General features: G+C 44.8%; 1 protein-coding gene across 1 annotated transcript in view; it reads right to left on the reverse strand.

Annotated features, from left to right (window-relative positions):
* LOC121484218 (myocardial zonula adherens protein) overlaps positions 1 to 25,894 on the reverse strand; it is an 86,522-nt gene that overhangs the window by 26,124 nt on the left and 34,504 nt on the right. Inside the window, exons 7-10 of the mRNA XM_041743114.1 lie at positions 23,634 to 23,759; positions 22,408 to 22,536; positions 16,988 to 17,067; positions 15,426 to 15,531 (exon numbers count right to left, since the gene is read on the reverse strand). Coding sequence (XP_041599048.1) covers positions 15,426 to 15,531; positions 16,988 to 17,067; positions 22,408 to 22,536; positions 23,634 to 23,759 — 441 coding nt within the window. The remainder of the gene's footprint in view (positions 1 to 15,425; positions 15,532 to 16,987; positions 17,068 to 22,407; positions 22,537 to 23,633; positions 23,760 to 25,894) is intronic.

The raw sequence follows: 25,894 nt of genomic DNA on the forward strand, positions 1-25,894 counted from the left end.
TTAAAAGCTTGTAAATTTGACCTTGAGGTTCGTGTCTTCTTCATGAAGCTGCATTTAGGCCTAGCTGTCACCAGGTGGTAGTAAATGACCCAAGCCACCAGGCTCAAATCAGAGCATCAGGAAATGAGAAATTAGAAGCACTTATTTTCCAGACCTAATCCATTTTATTTAATAGGAACATAATCTTGTCACAACAGTTAAATTTCAGTGTAAAATAGTGGACCCCCTTATAGAACAACAGAAGAAACTTGTCTTGGTAAAATCTGGAACCTCTTAACTAATGTGAATAGAATTTGTTCTTATTTTTGTCTCAGCAGGCAGGTTTTCTGTAACCCAAACTCAACATATGTCTTATGGCCTAATGATCATTCAGGACACTAGACCTCTTAAGCCTACAGCCAGTTTGATATTTAAAGTGACACTTGGCGGGGGGGGGGGGGGGGCGGGCATGGCAGAGGGGTATCCTCTAGTTAATGGCTTTTCTTCACACTAGCCACCATGGAGTTACCTCCCTAGGTGATCTGAACTAAGCAATCCCGAGGCCATGGCCACACAATGGAATCACCTAGCGGGAGCTTTCACAAAATACTGACTTCTAGACCTACCTCCAGAGATGCTGAATGTATCACCTCCTCCTTAAAAACCCTCCCAAGCTTCTAACATTCAAACTCTCTAGCATGGGTATGAGGCTCTCCTGCTACAGTCCCACTATCATTTCAGCCTGTCCTGTCCCAGATGAACTCTACATTTAAACCTCCTCATCCTCAGCATTCCACAGACATACAGTAGTCCTGCCTCTAGGCCTTTGCACAGGCTGCTGCTTCCACCCTACTCTCCACCAGGAAATCTGCTGTTATACTGAGTGGTCACCTCCCACACGAGCAGCTCCCAAGGCTTCCAGGCTAACTTCATGCCTCCCTCTTCTCTTCTGCCTCAGTCCTTTGAATAAACCCTGTTAGGACACCTGACTCCTCCTACCATCCTTTGTTGACATCTTTCCCTTGCACTCAACAGCACACTCACAGGTGTTTACTGTATCAATGATCTTATATAAAAGAACTGTTCTTGGGATCCCTGGGTGGCGCAGCGGTTTAGCGCCTGCCTTTGGCCCAGGGCGCGATCCTGGAGACCCAGGATCGAATCCCACATCGGGCTCCCGGTGCATGGAGCCTGCTTCTCCCTCTGCCTGTGTCTCTGCCTCTCTCTCTCTCTGTGTATGACTATCATAAATAAAAAAAAAAAATTTAAAAGAACTGTTCTCTTCGAAGAAGTAATCGTTTGTGTCAATCCACACAATTTTATAAACCTGCTTTTGGAAAAAAATCATCACTATAGCAAAAGGACTCTTTCCGATTGCTTTTGAAAAGGGCTTGTATGTCAACCAGAACAAAGTGAAACTGTACAAAATTTTAGTAAGGTCTTGTTATGGATTGGGAGCAATCCCTAGAAGTTGAGAGGCTTCTCAGCTTCCTGCAATTTTTTTTCCCATTAGTGAGAGACATATAGGTCACAGGTCGTTTCAGGTTAGTGTCAGAAGATGATACAGCCCTATAATTAGAATTATGTGAACAGTACCCGACTGGGTGAAACTTGTGATGCATAACTCACCACTGAGGTTGGGGATGTGAAGAGAAATTAATGAATAAGAAATGCAGCAGCAAAGAAGTCTTAAATACTAGACAGCACTTGATACGTTATTTTTTAAAAACTGTGCTTTAGGGTATTGTGTGTTACTAGCAGGCAGATGATAATATACATGCATCTGAAAAATGCCTTAAATACAACAGTAAACACACCAAAATGGAGCATAATTCTAGAAGGTATGTTAAAACCAATGATCATATCAAATCACATTAAAACCTAGCAAGGAAAAGGGAATTAATTTTTTCATTGCAAACTAAGTTTATGATACAGACTTATTTTCTTTGAAATTTGTTTAATTTTGCTTTCATTCAAATTTTAGGAATATCCAATTAAGGCCCACAGGCACATTTACTTCAAATCAGGGTAGAGGGCTGTGTGCATGTGTGTGTGCATGCGTATTGTGAAGGCTGACCACGTGTTAATAAAACTCCCTACCTCTATCACCAACACCTCTGATTTGTTACTCTTTCCCACAGACCCTCATTTCAAAATGATTTCTGCTTTAAACCACATTTATGAAGAAATAATTCATCTTTCCACTGAAAAATGTATCAAAGATGAGTAACTGCCAATTAAAACTAATAATCAAAATGAGATAATCATAGCTATGAATTATAGTAAAGCAATAGGATACTTTATTATGAGTCCTTGTTGACTTCTCAGGGGAAATATGTGCTGTTAGAATATTTGAAAAGTTCACAAGAAGAACAGTTTGAAGATTCTTATTATTGTTTTCAACCCCCCTAGAGGCCCAGTGAATTGGCCAGAGCAGGCATTGAACAGGACAGCCAAGAACCTTCTAGAGCTCACTCAGGCATGTAGTCACCTTCTCTTTTTGCCTCCTCGTGTCCTGACCGGGCCTTGTTTGCCACCCAAACTCTTGTTCCCCCTGTGTGATCTCAAAAATCGTTGTCCTCATTCCCCTTAGCAAAATAGGAAATCCTGCTCGATCTTCACATAAGAGGAGAAATGAGAATGCATACTCTCCACTCTTTCTCAGAAAAGGTTCTTCATGTTTGCTACAGCTGCTCTTAATTATATCTCGGAGGTCTTGTAACACGGTAATTTCATAGTTATTGTATTTTTAAAGTGCATTCTCCTTGATAAAAACCACCGCAGTAAGAATTTAAAAAATAATAAAGTTACCCGCTTTTCCTAAAAAATAATAAAGCATAGGCAGATAGGACAAGATCAGAATCTGCCCTGCACTAATGCAACATAAAAGAACAGTTTAAAAAGGACAAGGTACATTATCTCATTCTGGGGGGAGTGAAGGCAATGAATTAAGACCACAACAAAACGAAACTGAAAAATTGCTAAATGAAGCTCTGAGTGGGGAAAATGAAAAATCAATGAAGGAACGGAGGGAAAAAGGTACATTTGTCATCTTCATGATGCTTGATTGGGTTTGTAGAAATTCATTTCCAATTAATGTGTCTTGTGGCATTCAGCCAGGCTAGATATGAACAGGGCACCTATTTTAATCAATTTTTTCTATTAAGTTTGAAGTAATATATAATAATAGAACGATACCATCCAAAAGGATCAGTTGAAACTGGCTTCTGAGGTAGAATAATCCAATTTGGTTTGATTTCTATCTTATATTAAAGATAACCCAACTTCTCTTTAAGGAGAGGAATAGCACCCCACTTCTTCCAGGTGCCTAAACATGACAGGGCCGTGTAAACATTCCGGAAGGATGAATAAACTGGCTTTCCAACCAGAGGGTGGAATAATGTGCCACTGGGAAGGAAGACAGAGGGGTGCCCTGGGTCCCAGGCCGGTTGCTGGGTTTGCTCACTAACCTCCGGAACAACCCTAGCAGTGGTTCTCCCTGCCAGAGGAGGAGACTGAGCCTCCTAGAGTTTCGTCACCTGGCATTCCCGCAGCGGTCACCTGGGATCACCTGTGCATCAGGCCCAGTGTTGGACGCTGGGAGCACAGCAGGCAGCCAGGAAGACCTGCTCTCCATCTTCACGGACCTCACATCCCGGGGAGGAGGACAGGCAGCAGAAAAAGGCCCAAGTCAGTTCAATAAAGGGACAGGCACATCCCCCGAGGCAGGATGCACCTGCTGATTGCCAAGGGCGTGAGGGAGGGGTGACCGGCTCATCCCAACTTGCCCGGGGCTTTAGCACTGGAGTCCCTGGGCCAGGAGCTTCTCATCCACAGGCACACCAGGACAGCTGGTCACCCGAGCTGGAGGCTGGCGGGGCTGCGATCTCAACCTCCATCTCCCTGACATCGGGCCCCTGGCCCTTTCTCTCAGCACCCTGACATTCAGAGGCTTGCTTCTGCCCTCCTGGGGATGATGACCTATCACGGCAACATGGCCCAGGAAGCAGGCAAGGCTGGAGGAACAGGTTGGCCGGTATCTTCCTTTTCTTTCTTTCTTTTTTTTTTTTTTTTAAGGATTTATTTACTTACTTGAACAAGAGAGAGAGAGACAGAGACAGAGACAATATGAGAATGAGGAGGGTAGAGGGAGAAGCAGGCTCCCTGAGCAGGGAGCCCCATGTGGGGCTTGATCTCAGAATCCTGGGATCATGACCTGAGCTGAAGGTAGACACAACCTACTGAGATGCCCAGGCACCCCGTATCTTCCTTTTCAAAGCCTTTGTAGGGGCCGGAAGTCTCCCAGCTGTTCTTTTTCCCTCTGACTGTAGAGGAGGAAGGTGGGAGGGAGAAGATGCTCTAAGGTCTCTATCCCCACGCTTTCTACCACAGCTGCACTACCACGTACCAAAGACCCTACATGGAACAGGAATACCCAGGGAGGGAGCCGTTTCAGGCTAACGTAAGATAAGGCACATGGCAATGTCCAGCTCCACTTATAGGACATGGCTGGCTCTTCAACAATGGTGGTTTTTAAGATGTTCCTAAGGTTCAAGTGTTCTGGAAGGTGGACACTCACCTGCACCAGCCCAGGTTCCCCTGGGAACCTCCAAGCTGCCCTTCCAGCTTCTCTCCCCTCCCATTTGCCCGGCTCCCTCCTGCCGGGGGGGTGGGGGGGGGGCATCACTCTGGGGTCAAGTCCAACCAGTCAGAACTCACCACTACGGAATGTGGAGCAGGGTAACACAGGACATTTTCTCAGTGTGATGCTGAGTGGGTGCAAACCCACAACTGCTCTCAACCTCATTTCCAGCCTCCTCTACAAGCCAGTCAAACTAGACCGGTAGCTCCCTGAACCCACCCTAAACTTTCTGGTCTCCGTGTTTTTGTTTTCTCTTGGTTTGTTGTTGTTATTCTATATTTTGTCTGGCATGTCCTTTTCCACCCATTAAGTCCCTGCCTAGAAAAATCCAATCCATCCTGCAAGACCTGGTCAATCATCACTTCCTCTCTAAGGCTGTGCACCCACACCAGCATTAGTGAACACTTATGGGTTCTGTGCTAAGCCCCAGTGCGCATTTCATCAGCCAAGCCTTACAACAGCCTCTGAAGCAGGGACTATGATGATCGTCCTCATTTTGTTGATACAGAAACTGAATGTTGGAGAATTGCTCAAGATCTAAAGCCTTGTTAAGAGAGGAGCAGGATGCAAAGCCAGATGCAATTCACTCAAGGCCTATGAACCTAATCACTACCCTCTCCAGCTTCTCTGCCCAAGCACACAGCTCATACCCTTGCTGAATACTTGTCATAGTTGACCAGAGTTCTAACAAGTTTTAGTGTCAACCAGAAGGTCTTTTGAGGGCAAGAACTCCTATCTATTTTTGCATTTGGTCCATAAAAGGCGCTTTTAAAATGTTTTTTGGCTGACCCATCAGGGCGGGAGAAGAGGAACATTTAAAGATAGTGGCACAAGGGAAAGAATGCTAGCTTGATAAAGGTGCCATGAAAAAAATTAGTGGGGCAAGGATGGAATATTCAGGAAATGCTGTTAGGGAAACAGACTTTCCATGAATTAAAAAAAAAAAAGAAAAGAAAAATGCAACCCTGTTCACCCTGTATAGACAAAAATAAATTCCACATGGATTATTATTTATTTGTTCAACAAATATTTATTGAGCGCCTATGATATGCCAGTGACTGTTCCAGATGTTAGGAGTAGATCCAAGAGCAAAACAGGAAAAAAGTCACTGCCCTCACGGAGCTTACATTCTAGTGGAGGCAAACAGAAAATAAGTAAGTAAGCAAAACAGGTAAACGTAGTATATATTATAGGATGCTAAGATGCTAAGTGCTACAGAGAAAAAGAGTAAGAAAGATAAAGGGTATGAGTGTGGTGGGGGTTATAATCCAAGACATAAAGATGAAAAAACTCTAAAACCATCACAAAAATATCCTATGGCAACAAACAAGACACACAACACAATACCAACGAATTGATAAGTTTATACCAAAATTTAAAATGAGTGCATTATACAAGAGACCATAAACAAACAAAAAACATTAGCTGGGAGAAGATAACAGCATCCACACACTTTTTGGCAAATGATCAATATTGGTAGTATCCAGAATTCCGACAAACCAGCAGGAGAAAAGATAACCAGATAACCAGAAAAGCGAAGATAAGATAGGAACAGCTGATTCAGGATAGGGCGGAAGCGGGCAGAAGCCTGAATGGCCAACAAGCTAATGAAAAGATGCTCAGCAGCACCCACAGTGATGAGCAGTAATCAAGCTGAAGCAAGTGAAAATTAAAACAAAAGAGATACTATCTCACAACTCGCTAAAATTATGGTGCAACAGTGCCAAGAAGTGATGAGGATGTGGGGAAATCCACCCTCCCAGTGGGTGGAACTGTACGCACGCTCCGGAGACCCACTGGGCAGTGTCTAGTGAAGGGGAGACTGCCAACCCAAGGCCCTGGCATGGCCCTACTTCCTCCAGCCATGCTCCATAACTACAGAAGCAAAGAGAGTGTTTGGCATGGTTTGTCAAGGAATAAAAATCTGGGAATAAGCTAAATACCTATCAACAGGACACATTACAGTACATTAATACAACAAAGTATTAGAGAGCCATTAAAATAAATAATGTAGACCTATATGTAACAACATCAAAAACAAAACTGGGGAAAAGAGTAAGTTGAATAATACATACAATAATATCTACTTATATATTATAAATAAGGATGTACATACATTTTGAAACACATAAATTGAACTAAATACTGATAATAAATACATAGGTATGTAGTAAAAGCATCAAAATACAGCCCAGATGCAGACCAAATTGCTTCTGAAGAGGGAGGGAGGAAGGAGGAAAAAGATCAGAGAAGTAAAAAGAACCTCTTCTTTGTAATGTTTTCTTTTACTCGGAAAAAATCTGAAATATGCCAAAATGTTAACATTTTTGTCACTTCTAGAGGAGAGTAGCTGGGTCTTTGTTCTCACCATTCTCTATAATTTTCTATATTTAAAATTTTTTCCAGTTACAAATGTATGCAAAAGTAAGAATGAACACTGACTTTGGAGTCAAAGATCTTGTGGCCCTAGCACCATCATCATGTGCTGAGAGACTGCCAGTGACTTATTTTTTAAAACTGTGTTTCAGTTTCCTGTGCCAAAAAATTGTGCTAATAATACTCCCCATGGAGGATGAATGTGGGATGTTAGGTCTAGATGCATGGTCCTGAAGCATGAGAAACATTCAATGGCTGGTAGTTACTTGGAACAGGAGTGTAGCAGCCTCACAAGCTCTCTGGACAGAATATGGGCACCCAGGTCTTTGAGAAATATCTTACAGCCAATTACAAACAATCTCAAGAAAGAGAAAGTGCATTCAGTGACATTACAAAGAAAAGACCTCCCTTGAAAGGACGGTTTGTATCACGAATATATTAGTCAGCACGTGTCATAAAATAAACCTGCAATATTTACGTAATGTATAGGAGGGGGGTAAAAAGGTCCACAGTGAACCCTTTGATACCTTCTAAAAACTTCCCAGTTTAGATAAGGTATCTAAGATTTAAAAATTAGGAAGTGAATAATATGTTGAACATGAGAACTTGAAACTAACATTTTTATTTAGTCCAAATAAATCCTGCCTCAAACTTCTGAGTAACGCCAGATGTGAGTGGCCAAGGGATAAAACAACAGCCTTGAGCATCCAAGAGTTCCTTCCCCATCCACCACCTTGCCGATGTAGGGTACAAGGATCTGAATGAAAGACCAAAGACAAATACTGACAGGAAACCATTTACCTGCCCACTTTGCCATGGAGAAGTGGGAGTAGAGAGCCACCCATCACCTAAGTGACACCCAGCCCCTAAATGAAGTCCCTCCGTCAGCCCAGTGTACTGGCTGATTAAGGTGATCCCACCCACCGACTATTACTACCACTGCTGCTCCTGCTACCGCTACTCGTCTGTCTTCAGGGGCGCTGTTAAGTCTGATGACCTACCAGCACCTGTGGCTTGTCTCAAGATCTCTATAAAAATAAGGCAGGCTTGAAGTATTTCACTTCACTATATTTGGATCAAATATATTTCACTTTTCCTTGGATAGACTTCTCCTTTCCATGAAGTTAGTTAACTGCCTATGCAAGCAGAGTGCCCGTGGGCATAAAAGGCAAACCAAACCCTGCTTACACAAAGAGAATGCTACATTGACCTGGGCTTTTGGTCTCCATTCAGAGAGGACATCCTCAGGGCCACCTCCCATATGCAAATATAACCAAAGGACATGGACACGAGGCTGCTTCCGTATTACGTGGGGCGTGATCTGGTGGGGTGCGCTTCCTTCCTGGAGCACTGGAGTTCTTCGAGCCCGCCTCCCAACGTTAGCAGGTGTCCAAGGCAGCTTTTCCACAAGTGAGGCTTCCATTTCCCAAGATCTTAGAACCAGCCTCCACCTGGCACCTCCTGAATTATTTTTTAGTATTTTCATTGCAGTTCTTTGATGTCTAGGAACCCAAGTTTCTACAAATATTCTTTGAGTTCTCTGGACTCTGCAGTGTGAGGCTGGACAAGTCGAGGTGACAGTGTGTGGTATTTTCACAAACGAGAGCCCTATGTGGTCAAATCTGCCTTTCCACAACACGTCCTTCCTGTTCTGTTCGTCGGCTCATCACAGACACATGCCACCTCTTCCCAGCAGAGTTCAAGTATTCTTCTAATCACGAACAATAAAAGGAAATGCTTCCAACCCAGGCTACCATCTTATCATCTTCCAAAGAACCGGAGACTAAATCTGGAGAAGAGCTCGTGTGACATGATCTGGAAACAGTTCAATTGAGTGGATTAGGGGGTGTGGGCTCAGTGCTATGGCTCCGTTCCCCAACCCCCATTCGGCTAAATTATGAGTGACAGAAGTTACTCTGCATCACCCAAACCCAGGGCATTTGGCAAAAATGTACTTTTGTGCAGTATGTTTCAGCACAACACACGAGGAGATAGTTTCAAAATGAACCGAGTGCTAACAAGCAGCTGCTCCATTTAAAATGGAAGATTCTTGGGATGGAGAGAACGTAAACATTTTTTAATTGCTTTATGTGCAAATATTCTACTCAAGAGACTGGTGGCAGCGCAGAGCAGAGCAGAGGGAAGCATACCCAAAGATTCCATTTGGCCCCTAAGACTCCCAAAGTGCAGAAGGGCAGCTCTGTGTATCCATCAAGAAATCAACTCAGCTACTTTTGCTTTTTATTCATTTAACCTGACTTTGGGGATAGACAGGAATCCATCCACCAGTAATAATAATAGCAGCTTGTGTTTCTTGCGTATTTCCTATGTCCCAATTAATATAAGTATTTTATATCATCTCATTTATATTTTTATATCATCTCATTTAACTCTAACCCAAAAAATCCTCTTGGGTAGATAGTGTTATTAACCCCATTTCACAAATAAGAAAACTAACTGTATGAAGGTTCCACAGCAAGTAAATGCAGGTCTGATTCTCAAGTCCTTGCTCATATCCATTGTCTATGCCACCTTCCATGTGTAACCATCAAGGTCTCTAACTGCACTTCTCCCAAGTCTCTAACTGCAGGGGTGCCTGCAAATTCAGAGCCTAGGAGGTAAGGTCTCAGGACTTGAAGAGAAGCCCTGCTTTGCTGACTGGCTCAAAATGAGCCAGAAACCAGAAACTCAAATCTCAATTCTCAGAAGAGTTAGTTACTCTTCACCTATTCTCTCCAATCTAGGTTGTTTTAAGAAAAACAAAACAAAACAAAACAAAAAACCCATGGCATTATGAAAACTTCTCTCTCAAATAAAAAAGAAGAAGAAGAAGAAGAAGAAGAAGAAGAAGAAGAAGAAGAAGAAGAAGAAGAAGAAGAAGAAGGGATGGTACCTAAATACGTTCAAACTCATTTCTGAGGAATTGCAGAAATGTTTTGCCTCATTTTGGACTTGAGAAGCAACCACTGTGAATACTGTTGTTTCAGCAAGGTGGTGTGCTCTCTAAGGGGTGCAGGGGGACCACAAATAAGGTCTTCTGTGCAGACAGAGGGAATATAAACCAAGGTGAGGCCAGACACCTGTACCAACAAGCACAGAGGGAAGGGGATCCAGGAGAACCACTTCGGGTCCCTTTGTTAGGGGCAGGTTCTCAGCTTCCAAGGACAGCGGGCAGAAAGGATTCCATCACTTGTCTGTCTAGTAGCTATTTAACAAGTGTGCATCATCTACCACTTGGGAACATCTCTCTAGATGCATCTGGGGAGCCTCCAGGAAGTTTATCTGCATCCCACCAGGCCAGTCTGGCATTAGGAGTAAGCTGTCGCAGCATCCTCTCTTGATGGGGCTGCTAGATCCCCAAGAAGACCAGGTGGTCACACACTCAGACCGGCTGTCCCATGTTCGTGCTCACGGCCTTGCTCAGTGGTCTCCGTGGCACTCTTCCCGTGAGCCACTTCCACTCCAAGTTCACTACCAGCTTTCCACCTCAGGCACCGCAGCTTGTGAAGGAGGCTGGCTGGATATACTAACACATGGAAACCCCACATGGAGACCCAAGCCACTGCTCTAGAAATTCAGAGCACAGCTTCTCCATCCTGGCTGCATACTGGAATCTCGTGCAGCTTTAAAAAAACCCCAAACCCCTGCACTCCCCAGAGCCATCTGCCAGGTTTGGCGTGTTTTAAGGCTCCCCAAGTGATTCTAATGTGCAGCCTGAGCAGAGCAGCACTAATGAGAAAATCAATTCCTTCCACCTTTGCACTCATTAAACATCTAAATCACAGAGCGGGACAAGCGGGAGTGGAAGGGCGTTACGCAAAAGAGAAGTGTAGAGCCAGAACACCTCCGCTACACCCCCATGAGATACTTCCTGTTGGAAGAACCACTTCACCCATCCCGACCACAGGACCACAGAGGGAAGTGAGGAGGAGGAGGAGGAGGAGGAGGGGGGGGGAGGAGGAGATGAAACGAAAGCACTCCTAGGGTTGAAGAGGGAGGAGGTCAAGGAGCTCTCTCTGAAATTACTATGTAGTCAGCTGAATAATACCACTGCCTACTGGCAAAAATATAAGTCCCCCCCCCCCATTTCTGAGGGCAAATAAGAATTTGGGGTTTTTTTTTCCTCCAGGTAATTTCCTCCTTGGTAGGAAAGCTGCTTTGGTTGGCAGGGCCTGGCCATGGTGAGAGCAGGTAAGGAAGTGTGAACGAGCCTGCTGAGAAGAGAGGACACGTAAAGATGTGCCCAGACACCACTGCTCTAGCGTCAGGCTCTGCTCAGCCTTTTGTTTCTCTCCATCTCTGGGTTCCTTGAAAGGCAAGCTAAAGATGCAGTTGGACTCAAGACAAAGGACCCCCAATCCCAATGAAACTTTTCAACAGAAGAAAGAAGCCCATTCGCAAGAATGGGCTGGAAAGGCAGGTCACACCGGATGGTAAGATCTGAGAGGTCAGGACCACACCTGCCCCAGGCACAGAGAAGTACTGCTGCTTATCTCCTGAACCCACAAACCAGTGAGTTTCCCCACAAGTGGTTTTTTTTTTTAGTCCCTCTATATTTTCTGGTAAATCCTCAGAATTGTCTAGAAGGATCATAGATGGGCTGATTTTATTTTTTTTGTCAGAACCAGAACCAGTTAGAAGAATTAGTGATGGGAGTGAGGTAGCCAACCCTTGATGTCCACCACAAAAGGAGATGTAATTTTAGGGTGCCTGGGTGGCACCCTAAATAATAGTTAAGTGTCCGATTCTTGGTTTTAGCTCAAGTCTGATCTCAAGGTTGTGAGATTGAGCCCCGCGTTGGGCTATGCACTCAGCACAGGCTCTGCTTGTGGATTCTCTCTCTCCCTTTACCCCTTCCCTGACCCCACATGCCACGTGTGCACTCTCTCTCTCACTCTAAAAAAATAAATCTGGGACACCTGGGTGGCTTGGAGGTTGGGCGTCTGCCTTTGGCCCAGGGCGTGATCCTGGGGTCCTGGGATCGAGTCCCACATCAGGCTCCCTGCATGGAGCCTGCTTCTCTCTCTGCCGGTGTCTCTGCCTCTCTCTTAAAAAAATAAAATCTTAAAAAATAAAATCTTAAAAAAAAATTAAAAAATAAATATTTTTCTAAAAGGAGGATATAATTCAGTAGAAAGATCTAGCCTGCTGGGGGTATGTGGTTCCACATGTCACACAAGACACTGTGTATTAAATTTGACCCCGTAAGACATATACCAATCCTTCATTCAAAAGGGTCATCCTGCCTTGATCTGTCATTAGCCCATCTTACATGCACAAGGCCTTACTGACATATACCATCTCACATAGGAAAATCAAGTCCTTATTGGGCCAAGGACTGCAAAACTGAGGCCAGTTAGTTTTTATTCATTAAATTAATAATAATAATAATAATAATATAGAAATTATATCTTACTAAAAGTGCAAGGAAATACGTAGCTAAACATTTAAGGATTCCAAGAAACCCAGTAACACCCTTTTTCAGTGTTGAGCTGAAAAAAGAAGCCCATCGTTTCAGTAAGCTAAGCTTCTTCACAGACATTAATGGCTAAAATGACACCAGCGGTGGATGGAGGCTGGATCCCCACCCTTGGGAAACGTGAAGCTAGCACACAGACAGGCTTTCAGACTTCAAGTGAGGAAAGCAAAACTGTCCCTAACATCTGCTGCACATGAAGTTTGCCTCTTTTTCTAGGTCAAGTTTCTCTCAATGTCTGGACAGCTTGGGATGCCTGGGTGGCTCAGTGGTTGAGTGTTTGCCTTTGGCTCAGAGCGTGATCCCGGGCTTCTCCCTCTGCCTATGCCTCTCTCTCTCTCTCTCTCTCTCTCTCTCTCTCTCTCTCTGTGTGTCTCTCACGAATGGATAAAAATCTTAAAAAAAAAAAAAAAGTCTGGACAACTCGAATTCACAGATAAAAATAAACTCCTCTTTTAAAGTCAGAGGTGGGAGGATCCCTGGGTGGCTAAATGGTTTAGCGCCGCCTTCAGCCCAGGGCGTGATCCTGGAGACCCTGAATCAAGTCCCACATCAGGCTCCCTGCATGGAGCCTGCTTCTCCCTCTGCACCGCGTGTGTGTGTCTCTCATGAGTAAATAAATAAAATCTTAAAAAAAATAAAGTCAGAGGTTATGAATTTGTTAATTGCACTTATTATGCAAAGTAATGCTAATGCTGAGATCGCACAGCCTAGTAAAAAGCAAAGCATTCTTTATATAAGGAGCTTCCAGCTCAACTCCTGGATCATGAGGGATGGACCTGTAAGGAAGGACTAAGTACCTCCCCAAGGCAGTCAGTGTTAGAAATGTTTTCTTCATGTGAAATGAAAAGCTGAAATTCACCTCTTTCCAAGTGCCACCCAGTGGCTCTGGCCTGGTTGTGCATGCAACACTAAGCAAGAATGCATTCTGAGATATGAATTTAGCTCTCATGCCTCTCCTTGGCTACATCTTCCCCAAGTCCTTCGGCCATTCCCTGTATCACTAGAGCTCTCAACTTTCCAACCTGACTCTGCTCTTCTAAATGTGTTCATCTGTCAATGTCCCTTTTCCATGTTTCTAACTTCAAAAAAAAAAAAAAACTATTCATATCAATGGCTGCAGGAATTGAGATTTTAAACCGTCCTTTTGTGGTGTATGTTAACATGGAATACTGGGCAAACACATCAATTCTTACTACCTGATTGAGGTAGTGGCTTAAATTTTGAATAAAAAAATAGAAGTCTCTTTTTTTTCCAGAATCCATGCACTGTTGAAACCCAGCTGGCCCCTAGGTGGTGCTCACTCCGACGACAGCACCCTAAATTTCAGCCTATGATTTCCTTCTGAGGACTGTGTCTACTAGACCACACCATCAGGATTTAGAGAAGCTTATTTGGGAGATATTAAGTCACAGGTAGAAAAGCGAGACATGGACAGTGATCTTTATCTGCTTTCCTATTTTCATGTATCAATTTTCCCCTACTCCCTTCAAATTGGTATGTCCGTTATATTCCAGAAGTTAGAAGACAGAATCCTAAACCACTTGAAGGAAGTATCTCTTCCTTTGAGGAAGTATCTCTGATTTTGGTACCAATCTTAAACTCTTACCGAGAGTAACTGAAACAGAAGCCAACCGGTATAAGGCTTTCTTTGTTCACTTGTTCTCTAAGATAAAACCTAAGAGCAATGTACATCACCTCCCTGTGGTGGGCTGGGAGAAATGTAGTGCACGTGGGGAAACGGGTAGCCTTGCCCCAGACTTCCTGTGTGTGAAATTCAGAAGCAGAAAAGCTATGACCTAACAGCCAGAGTTCCCTGAGATACTAAGTGTGATGATAATGATGACGATGATGATGATATGTTTTCCCTTGGGAAACACACTCCTGACACCTAGCTAGTGTTGATAATGGGGCAGGATCTATCCATCCCTGCTGCTCCTGCCTGGGTGTGCAATGGGAGTGCAGAGGGGCCCCTCGTTCTTCTGTTCTTCTCCCTGAGACTCACAGATGAGCCAATGTAAGACTTACAGGATTCCACACAGTATGACTGGATTTCTAGTTTAGGTGACAGAGTTCACCTAATGTATGTGTTTATCCTACAAGAAAAAAGTATCCCTCCCCAACCTCACAATCCCCTGACCTTAACCTCACTCCACTAATATTGCCAACATCTTAGAGATTAATAAAATAGGTATCTTTTTAATCTTCTTTTTTGTCATGTGTGTGATTTATTAGTAGACAGGCTTTTAACTTTAATAATTCATTAATAAAATAGATAACCTTTCTGAGTAGTGCTTAATATAAGGAAAATGTTTTGTTTTGTTTTTTCAGTTTTTCCACTGCCAACCAAAGGTTCAATTAAAGTTCTTCCGCAGAAATATAAATGTTCAACTTACCTGTTTTATTTTCCATTTAGAAAAACAAACGCATAAGCTATGAGCATATAGTAAACATAGAACTTGGTCTAATATCCCACAGACAGATGGAGACTGAAAAGATGAGGGAAGAAGGGAGAGGAGGAGGGAGGAGACAGGAGCATGGGAAGAGACACCTGTCCACCGAGGAAGAAAAGATGGAGCGGTCCCTGGGGAGAAAAGCAGCCAGGTGCAAGGAAGTGCAGAGACCTGAGCTAAAGGAAACTTCTCGTCAGACCCTCGCGACCCCTGAGCTGTAGGCACCCCTTTGGAGGAACTGCTGCCTCTGAAAGCGAGTGAGTTCATGCACTTTGCTTCCCAGCCTTCTTCACTGGAACCCTGTGATCTGACTAGAGGGATAATCACCAGCCCACGGGGGTGATTAGGAGAAGATTTCCCTCTGGGCCATGAAGATCGTGGCGTGAGTACGTTCACTTGGGAGCCATGGAAAACTGACCTGACAGTCAGATCTGGCTCTAGGGCTGAAACGTCCCCACAACAGGCAGCAATCCCAGCCCATGACCTTCTGGGGGCTTACCTCCTCAACCATCTGCTTGACTTTCTTCTGCTGGCAATGCACCATGTCATCTAAGTGTCTGATCCGTTCACGGAGGCTGGCAGATGCCTCTTCCAGCTGCTGATACCTAACACAGAGAGAAGAGCAAGCTATAGAGTCCTCAGCCAAAGCAGCAGTACCAGCACAGAGTCACGGCTGAAGGGAACAGTGCCACAACTCCACCTTCTTCTCTGTGTCTCTGGGGGGATTAACTATCGATGGACCACCCCACTGCAGGAGGAACACAGGACTTTTCTGCAAGCTCCCACTTGGAAGGCTTACCCTGTGTAAGGACAATGACTCTACTTTCCAGGGACTGAAACCGAAGTTTTTTGGCACCACTTAGAGAATGAGGGGCTCTCTATTCTGGAGTTAATACAACATCATGCTATATATGCTTTACAGGCAAAAGGCCTTGGAGTGGAAAATGGAGGAGAGGAGTCTAGTACCACAACACAGTACAATATCCGAAATCAAGTGGCCAAGTGCTGGGAAGTCTGGAACTGTAGCTGTCTACACATCATTTACTTGGGGAAACCGGGAAGCATGTTGAAAGAGAAGGTCTTCTCCGCATCAAAAGAGACTGGGCTGCTTCCTGAGGCATTTCATAATTTTGTCTTAAAATAGTACAAACTGCCCTCTGACTCTGCTTGGTTCAGCGAAACCAAAGGAACCAGAAGACAGGCTCTTTGGAGCCACTGGAAGGGAGCACTGGGCGCAGGGTCTGGTGGTCAGCTAACCGCTCCTGCCAGGTACCCCCTCAGCACTATGTTAAAGTCTACATAAGACTGCAAAGTCTGAAGTTGTGGAGAGGAAGGAAAACAGACATTTTTCAACACATACCACAGGGCAGGCAGCAAGCCCCCCAACCCCCTCACAATGAATGACCCAGTGAGATGGGCACTGCCCTCATCGCCGTGACCCCCTCCCCCACTTTAAAAATAAATCTTGGTTTGCAGATAAGCAAGGAATCTCAGTGAGGTTAAGTAACTTGCTCAAATTGCTCAAATCATCCCAACCTTGTTTTCCTTCACCAGAGGGCCATGCATGATCTCTCTGCCCTCTGATTTCTAGCGGAGACCATGTACTGCTCCAGTATTTTCCATGCAAGGCTTTCTATGCCCGTAGCTAGGGTACAAGGTGAGGTTTGAGTAAACAATGTTTGGAAACAAACAAAAAAAAGGGCATTTTAAAATTAGTTTCCATCGCAATGTTATTAGTCACAGCTAATGAGTCTTCTCATCAACAAGGTGCATCCTGTCGACTTGAAGGTCACAGAGAACATTTATAGACTGAACTTCTGCACCCGAGGCAGTCTGCAGTGTGTTCCCCCACACTATCCACCAGCCATGGGCTCCAGGATGTGGCTGTGAGCTCCTAAAGAAACCGGCCCCGTAGTGGAAGCTCCCAGCCCAATACTTAATTTGTAGAAGTCTGTAACAGTGATGACCAAATGAAGGAAAATGCAAGGACCTGGCACGCTCACAAAAACACAGCATGTCCACCGTCTAAGTCCACTATAAACTAAAGGGCATGCATCTTACCTTTCCTTGTCAGAATCGGTTATTTCCACTGACATTTCTGTTTCATGCTCCAGAAGCTGTAGCTGCAGCTGATGGCGCTCCTAAAATAAACACCGATATCTGAATCATCGGGTCCCCAGCTGGACAGAGAATGTATATAGAGTAATTCCAGCGCTAGTGGGTTCAAGTCTACAGAATTCCCAGCGGGGTTTATGCATCCACCTACCAAAGTCCAAACAAAGCTCAAAAATGCCAAATCTTTTGGTGTGCATTTACAGATATATTTATGAATAAGATACAAAGATCCTGGATAAAGCCATCCAAGATTTCTTTTTACTGGACACCTGGGTGGCTCAGCTGGTTAAGTGGCCAACTGTTGGGCTCAAGTCATGATCTCAGAGTCATGAGTCTGAACCCCCTGTTGGGGCTCCGTGCTCAGCAGGGAGTCTGCTTGAGAATTCTCTCTCTCTGCCCCTCTCCCTGCTCTTGTGCACCTGTTAATAAAAATAAATAAATCTTTAATAAATAAATAAGTATTCCTCCAACTTTGGTTCGGGTACCTTGTGGGAATTTATAGTTCTAAGAAATGAAAATCCATACTCTTAAGTCAGGAGCCTGTGATACTGCAAAATTCTTGATTATTTTCTGCATTATCAAGAAAAGAACCTCTAGAATTTGGAAAATATCCACATTCACCCAGTAACCTGGGTGGTATTTACACAGGTATGTTTACTTGTAAAAGTGTACTGTGACAGAATAATGGGTGGTCCCCCACCGCTGTCCACATCCTGATCCTTGAAACCTGTGAATATGTTGCCTTACACAGAAAAAGGACCTTTGCAGATGGGATTAAGTTAAGGGTCTTAAAAATGGGGGAATGATCCTGGATTATCCAGCTGGGCCCTCTGGAAGGAGGAAGAAGGGTTAGAGCCAGAGAAAGACAAAGACTGGAAAATGCTACACTGCTGGCTTTGAAGCTGCAGAGCCCTAAGTCAAGGAATGCGGGCAGCCTCTAGAAGTTAGAAAGGCCTAGCAAACAGACTCCCCTCTAGAGCTTCCAAAAGGAACCCAGCCCTGCCGACTCCTTGATTTTAGCACCCTTGATCTCCAGGGCTATAAGAGAGTAAATTGGTGATGTTTTAAGCCACTAACAGTGGTAATTTGTTACAGCAGCAATGGAAAACTAGCACATATATCAAGCTGTGCATTAAGATTTGTACCCTCTGTTAAATATGCAAATTTAAAAATCTATCCAAAAAAGGTAATAGACGAATATGGACAATTATTTCTTTGGACAAAGTGGAAAACGTTAATAAAAGCATAGCAGCCATCATAACCAAAACTGCTCTAGAAATACATTACAGACGTTGGTGTCCTAGATTTCCTTAAAATGAAATTTATCAAACCCCGTTCACTAAATTGGGAAGAGATGATTTTACTTTAGGCCCTAAGTACCACTGTGCCTCTTCATTATTCTCAGAAATTCTCCCAACACACTCTTTAAAAGCAAACCTTTAGGGATGTCTAGGTGGCTCAGCGGTTCAGCACCTGCCTTTGGCCCAGGGTATGATCCTGGAGTCCCGGGATCGAGTCCCATATTGGGCTCCCTGCATGGAGCCTGCTTCTCCCTCTGCCTGTGTTTCTGCCTCTCACTCTGTCTCTCTCTCATGAATAAATAAACAATAAACTCTTAAAAAAAAAAAAAGGCAAACCTCTGAAAATCTCTCATAACTTCTGAAGCTATAAGCAGTGGTGTCCCAAGAAATAGACCAAAGAGACAGGGGAACAGTCAACCCTGACAGGAAGAGTGTATTATCGCTGATGGATTTAGGAAGACCAACTTTTAGTGGGATTTTGTTTTTGTTTTTAAATCTCTCCAGAAAGACACAGTCTTACTGCCCACCTGGGCAGAATGCTCCCCTGTTCTCACACCGTTTGCTGCTGCTGGAAGTTTGTATCAGCCCTAAAATAACCACGATGGACCTTTCACAAGTGAGCCCCCACTACCCCCACCCCCGCCGTGGCTGACTCCAGGAACAAAAGTTGTCAGAGAGTAGGGCAAGGCCTAACTTCCAGCACACTTTAAGTGTTCAATTTTTTTTCTAAATTGAAGCACAGCAAATCTTAAGTGTACATTACCCAATAATTTCTTACATTTGTACATGCCTATGAAACCACTGCCCAAGCACAGAATATCACCTTTTCTGCAGCAGGGTCCCTGATAGATCACACTCCTTATAAGATTTTTTACCAATCAGGAAAAAAGAGGTGTTCTGAAAATCCAAAAATAGGCACAAGCAGGATACGACACTGCCACAGTTCGTGCCTGTGGACATGCTGTTCGCATAGTGTGTGAGACATCTGGCACGATTCCTGCTCTGAACGAGGTATCCCCAAGGGAGATGGAGCAGTAAATTGGAATACCTAATCCTAGCTAAATAAAGCCAGCATATCTCTAGCCTAAATGGAAAAAGAAGATTTAGAGAAAGGACAATACATTTTCATTCACTACAGAAAAAGCCGACAGGGCCTGGGGAACAATGTGTGTCACATCAATGCCGGCAGGGAAGGCTGGCCTTACCACCTCCCTGGCCTCCCACCCATCACCTCTTACACAGGCTCCACGTGGGAATCAGCAGGGGAAAAAATTCTACTTTCAGAATCCCAAGGGTACAAAGAAGCTAAGCTATTAAAAAGAAAAAAAGAAAAAAAAAAAAAAGCCTAGCCAAAAAAAGCTGATTCCAGGGGCAGACACTGACATAAGTCTAACAAAATAAAAATCAGAGCCACACATTTTGACATTTTGACATCTCTACTACATGCCAGGCACGGTGCGTAGCACTTTGTGGGGACGTTTTTCGTTTACTGCTCACGAAGCCCTAAGAATTCTTATTACTAGCATTTTACAGAAGAGAAAACTCTGTTTGGAAGACTCAAGTAACTGCCCACAACTAGAAAGAGAAGCAAGTTTTAAACCCTAGGTCCATCTGATTCTAAAACCTGTATGTTTAGCCACCACGTGGGCAGTCTCCATAAGGTGGCTTCCTGCCCCAACCAGGCTGCCCACTCACTTGGCACCTGTACGTGGCAGGAAAATCTGTCACCCGCAGGGAGCATTTACCAAACCAGTACCTTCTGCTGTTGCAGGGCAGGGGGAACAGGGGAGAAAGCTCACCTAAAGTTCCAGAAAATGCCATCACTGCTCAATCTTCACTACAACCACCTCCAACCAATCCTGATGTTAAACATGCCACTTTGCTCTCTTTAAAGATTTTATTTATTCATGAGAGACACACAGAGAGAGACAGAGACACAGGCAGAGGGAAAAGCAGGCTCCCTCTGGGGAGCCTAATATGGGACTCGATCCCAGGACCCCAGGATCACGACCTGAGCCAAAGGCAACTCAACCACTGGCGCCCCTTCCCTCTTCTTTTCAATAAAAGAGAGGATTCTGTTTTCCCAAGGAAGAGAGGTGAAGTTGTGGCAGACTCACTTTGTTCATATCGCTCCCAGATAAAGACATTACCTAAGGCGGGAGCCCCCAAAGCTCCACAGCTCCAGAGCACTGGGTTTAATGCCACTCCCACCCTGGTTACACCTCACCTCATCAGGGCACCATAGAGGAGCCTGTGTTGTGGACACGAGAGGGAAGGAGATCTCTCAGAATCACTGGAAGCCCAGGAGCTGGCCATGCACACATTGTCATTCCTCCTGGCTCATCACCAGCCAGGGGATGGTCAGCATGAGCTACAGAGTATTCATGTCACAGTCCTGGCAGGTGGCCGCTGTTCAGCGGAACCACATGCTGCTGAGAACCATGCACAGCATTACCCCTAAACGAACACCCTTCCCCCAGAAGTCAGCGGTCACCTGCTAAAGGTCACCTTGCCTTTTTCCTCCTTCCTGCTTTTTCTTTTTCCTCTCTCCCACCCCTTCTTCCTATTGTCCACATTCTCTCTAATTTCTGCTTCCTCCCTTGCTCTCCACTGGCTTCCTTATCTTGATGTGGGAGTGAGGAGTTACGGGCAGATGGCATTAGGCAGGGAAAGATAAGGGAAAGGCCCCAGAGTCAGGCTCCTTCCCATCCCAAAAACACAGAAATAAGAAAGCAAAAACAGAAAAAGTAAACCGGGCTCCCTAGCTCCAAAATGTTAGGGAGTATCCCCCTTTAATGGCTACTAAGTAATCACAGAAATCCCAGATGTAGAGAAATATTATGGAGCAGGTATTAGCCAGAGAGAAGGGAACCCCTTGTTTGGGCTCATGATATTTACAAAAAACATCTTGTTTGTTATTATGATAGTTACAAATCCACCACCTTTGCTCTAAATGTCCACCTTGATACTGAGAAAGAATTTACCAAGTTCCCTGGTCAGTTTCCCATAAAAGACAGACCATAAAAGTCCTCAGTGACAACCCTGTTCCCACAGGTTCCCAACCCTGTCCCCCAGAGGGACCCCTTTCCCTTTGAGAGCTTTCTCTGTATCTCTGCTTAACAAACTTCTATCCGCTTTGCTCACTCTGTTGTCCAAAAGATTGTCTCTGACTCAGTGATACAAGAACCAAGCTCTCCTGTATCAGTCTCAGCTGAGCTCCGGCCTCCCCCAGGCTACCCACACCCATAGAAAACACAGGTCCTCCACTCTGCTGACAGATGTGGTGGGTCAGAGAAGAGCCAACCTTTCAGACACCTGCCCAAGAAACGCTCGCTCAGGATACTGATACAATATTTAAATAAGGCTTGGTTGCTCAGTGAGTCAATGAAGTTCATGCTTGGGACCCCAGTGAAACGATGCTAAAACATTTTTATAAATAACTACGTACGTGACGTTTTTTAAAGCATCAAAATAGGGGCAGCCCAGGTGGCTCAGCACTTGAGGGCTGCCTTTGGCCCAGGGCGTGATCCTGGAGACCTGGGATGGAGCCCCACATCGGGCTCCCTGCATGGAGCCTGCTTCTCCCTCTGCCTGTGTCTCTGCCTCTCTCTCTCTCTCTCTCTCTCTCTCTCTCTCGAATAAAGAAATAAAATCTTAAAAAAAAAAATAAAGCATCAAAATAGTGGCACCTGGGTGGCTCAGCAGTTGAGTGTCTGCCTTCAGCTCAGGGCGTGATCCCGGGGTCCAGGGATTCAGTCCTGCATCGGGCTCCCCATAGGGAGCCTGCTTTTCCCTCTGCCTGTGTCTCTGCCTCTCTGTGTCTCTCATGAATACCTAAATAAATAATCTTTTTTTTTTTTTTTAAAGGCACCAAAACAGTTACTATAGGAAAGATGAGAACTTTGTCAGACCTTCTCATACTTCATTTTATGGCTTTGTTGTTTCCTGTTGAAATCACAAATTAGAGGGATGAGCAAGGCGGGTGCCGAAGGCTCCTTGCACCTTCGCGGGCCTGCCAGGACTGCAGGGATGTGGGGAGTCTGGGCCCAGAGCAGCGTTTGTTACCTTTTCCATGCGCTCAATCAGCCTGTCCAGCTCTCCAATCCTCTGGTCCTTCTCCACTAGGCTGATCTCTGCTGTTTCCATCTTTTTATTGGCTTCTTCAATAGCTTTCAGAAAACTTTTGGTTTCTTCCTGCAAAGGAAACACACTCTGTTCTCAGCACGTCCGTGGAGTCCCTAGGCTGCTAATGAGGGTCCAAACAGCGCTGGCCTTGCTAAATCGTGACATCTCTCTAAAAGCATACTCTTGGGGCTGAGAAGTGTCATGAACTCAGATCATGAACTCAACTCCCATGATTCGAGTTCTCACCTGCAAATAAAGAAACCTCGTGTGGCTTTTTAATGCGCCTAGTTATTTTTTCTCCTCTCCCCACCCCCTGAGTCCTTATATCTAAAAAACAAGCCCGCAAATGTTATTTCTCCCTTGACTGGATGCTCAAAGCGTCAGTGTATTTGCCAATAATATAAAGGTAAGGAGGGCCACATCTGGAACTGAATGCAGAATGCCTCTACCCTTCTCCCATACTGCAAAGCACCAAGTCGGTCAGCATTCAGCACATCTATAGAGCTTTAAGAACACAAGAGAAGGCAGCCAAGGACTCCCTGCCTCCAACGATCTTACACTCGCTCCTACCAAAGCCGGGATGTGAGATGTACAGGTGAGGTCTAGTAACAGGAACTACAGAATGCCACAGCAAAGAGTGGAGAGAGAGCATGGGCTTCCCAAAGACACAGGACACTTCTAATGAATGGCAAAGACTTTATTCACAGAGATGGTGGCATTTTCAGGGCTTTGCAGGTTCTTGGGAAGGAGCAGGGACAGGGAAGGAGGGCATTTCAGGTAAAGAGGAGCAAATGGAGGAAGAAAGGGCACAGCTGCATGGAAGCCTGGGATCTGCTGGAAGACTGGCAAATGGCAAATCTAGCCAGAGAAAAGGAGGTACTTAGAGGCAGAGACTGGTGGCAAATCTAGCCAGAGAAAAGGAGGTACTTAGAGGCAGAGACTGGTGGTTATCTTAGAGGCAGAGACTGGAGCAAGGAGGGGGGCATGAATGAGGGCGGGAGGGAGAAGTGGGAGGATGAGCGAGCAAATGAATAAACCTTGACCTTCACTCATGTTAGAGTCCACTGACTCCCCTCCAAGCAGAAACCCTGCTACTACCTAAACCTCACCAACATTCATGGACCACACGCTCCCCAGTTCTTCGTGGGCAGCTAGGGCATACACACCAGCAGAGCCTCCTTCTCGGCATTGTGCTTCTGCTGCTCCTCCTGCAGCCTTTCCTCGTACTGGCTGTACAGCTTCCTGGTCATCTCTCTCATCACCTCGGCATTGGCTTCCTGGGAGGATTCCACCTACAGAGACATTCATTTCAGAGCTCTGGCTTTTGCAGGTTCCAGGGAACCAGCACCTGCCACGCACTGGTGAACCCCCCAACCAGGCTTCTTCTGCGGAGATGGGAGACCAAAGCAGCAGGAAATAAGGGGAGGAGGATGGTGGGAAGAAGGAGAGGGGAGTAGAGGGGTAGAGAAAGAGAAAGCAGGACTTCACACTCTGTTACCAGGACAGGGACCCTCCACGTGAGCGAATTTTTCAAAAAGACAGAAATGTACCTAAGCATCAGCCCTGTCCCCCCAATTTAGCCACTTTTAAGTTGAATTTTTAAAATTAAAAGGTCTATCTGTTGAAGAAAAGAAGGAGTAAGAGATGAAAGGGGGGACAGCCCCAGTGGCTCAGCAGTTTAGCGCCACCTTCAGGCCAGGGCGTGATCCTGGAGATCCAGTATCGAGTCCCACGTCAGGCTCCCTGCATGGAGCCTACTTCTCCCTCTGCCTGTGTCTCTGCCTCTCTCTCTCTCTCTCTCTCTCATAAATAAATAAAATCTTTAAAAAGAGATGAAAGGGGGTATTACAAGTACCGATATTCTATTTCTGGATATATTATTTTGTAGATTTGACTCTGAATCAAATAAATCGTTTATCTGTTACCAAAAAATTAAATTTCAAGAAATTACCTCCCAAGACCATTCAATGGGAAAAGGATGGTCTTTTCAACAAACATTGCTGGGACAAATGGATAGTCACACCCAAAAGAATATTAGATACCTAACACAGCATATCCAAAAAGTAAGCCAAAATAGATCAAAGGTTTAAATGTAAAAGACAAAACTATAAAACTCCTCTAAGTAAACATAAGATGAATCTTTGCAACCTTTGGTGAGGCAATAGTTTCTCAGATACGATACCAAAAGCATACACGAGAAAAGATAAATAGAAAGACCTTATCAGTATTCAATATTAAAACTTCTGGGCTTCAAGGATACCATCAATGAACGTGAAAAGACAACCCAGAGAGTGGGAGAAAAGATATGCAAATCACATATCTGATAACTTGTGTCCAAAATATATAAAGATTTTTTACAATTCAATAATATCCAATTTTTAAATGGGTGAAGGATCTGATATATGTCTTCTTTGGGAAGATATACCGACCTATTAAGCACAAGAAATATGCTCAATATCATCACTTATTGGGGAACACAAAACCACAAAGAGATACCACTTCACATTCCTGGGATGGCCATGAGCAATGAGGCAGTAACAAAGTGTCGGTGAGGATATGGAGACATCAGAATCCTCTCACACTGCTGGTGGGAATGTAAAATGGTGTGGGTATATTTCTGCATTACCTTTCATACTATGGCTCCCCTCCCGCCGCCCCCCACCATGTGTATACATTATTTTAAAATCTTGTTATGTCACAGAAGCGGGGAGGCCTTTGAAGACAAGTTGCCCACATGCAGTTAAAGCTGTCCTATTAATCACACTGGCCAAACAGTACCTAGGAGAGACTTCAGTTCAGCTCATAGAAGAAATCTGGACTCAGCCTTTCCACATGTTTGTGCTTTCCTAAATACCGCATTTAGAAACATTCCCACCTGGTCTGCGGACACTAAGCCAGGACCTCCCAGTGCCTCTCTGGGCCCCAGCTCAAGAGAAAAGAAAAAGTCAGCAGATGGGTGAGCAGGACTCAGGTTGGAGGTGGCTGGTACTCCCTTTCTGCCCACGCCCCATCCTTGCCTTTGAACCTCATGCCATTGATTTTATGCTGCAGAAGGTCTGTCTGTGTCCCGTCCTTCCAGCTTATTGCTTTTTCCAGAGAGCTGAGCCAGCTGGATGTGTGAGCTCTGGATAAAGGAGGTATACTTCAAACTCCATGGGGTACATGACATTTATTTCTAAGATCCAACAAAAGTCTCTGTTGGTGCTAATCAACCTTCTCATCACTAGAGAGGTTCTGGTGCAAGTAGCCACAAAATGGAATATCCTGAGCAGTGATTATCATCAGCTGAGAGACACACAATGTGTCCTGCACTCCATTTCCATGGCAAACAGAGACTTCTAGAAAGGGCTATGTCCCTCCTGTCCCTCATTGGCCCACTCAACCACTGCCCAGCGTCCTTGGTCACCCACGGATCTTCTTCCTGCAT

The sequence above is a fragment of the Vulpes lagopus genome, chromosome 2, assembly GCF_018345385.1.
Source record: "Vulpes lagopus strain Blue_001 chromosome 2, ASM1834538v1, whole genome shotgun sequence".
NCBI classification, from domain to species: Eukaryota; Metazoa; Chordata; class Mammalia; order Carnivora; family Canidae; genus Vulpes; species Vulpes lagopus.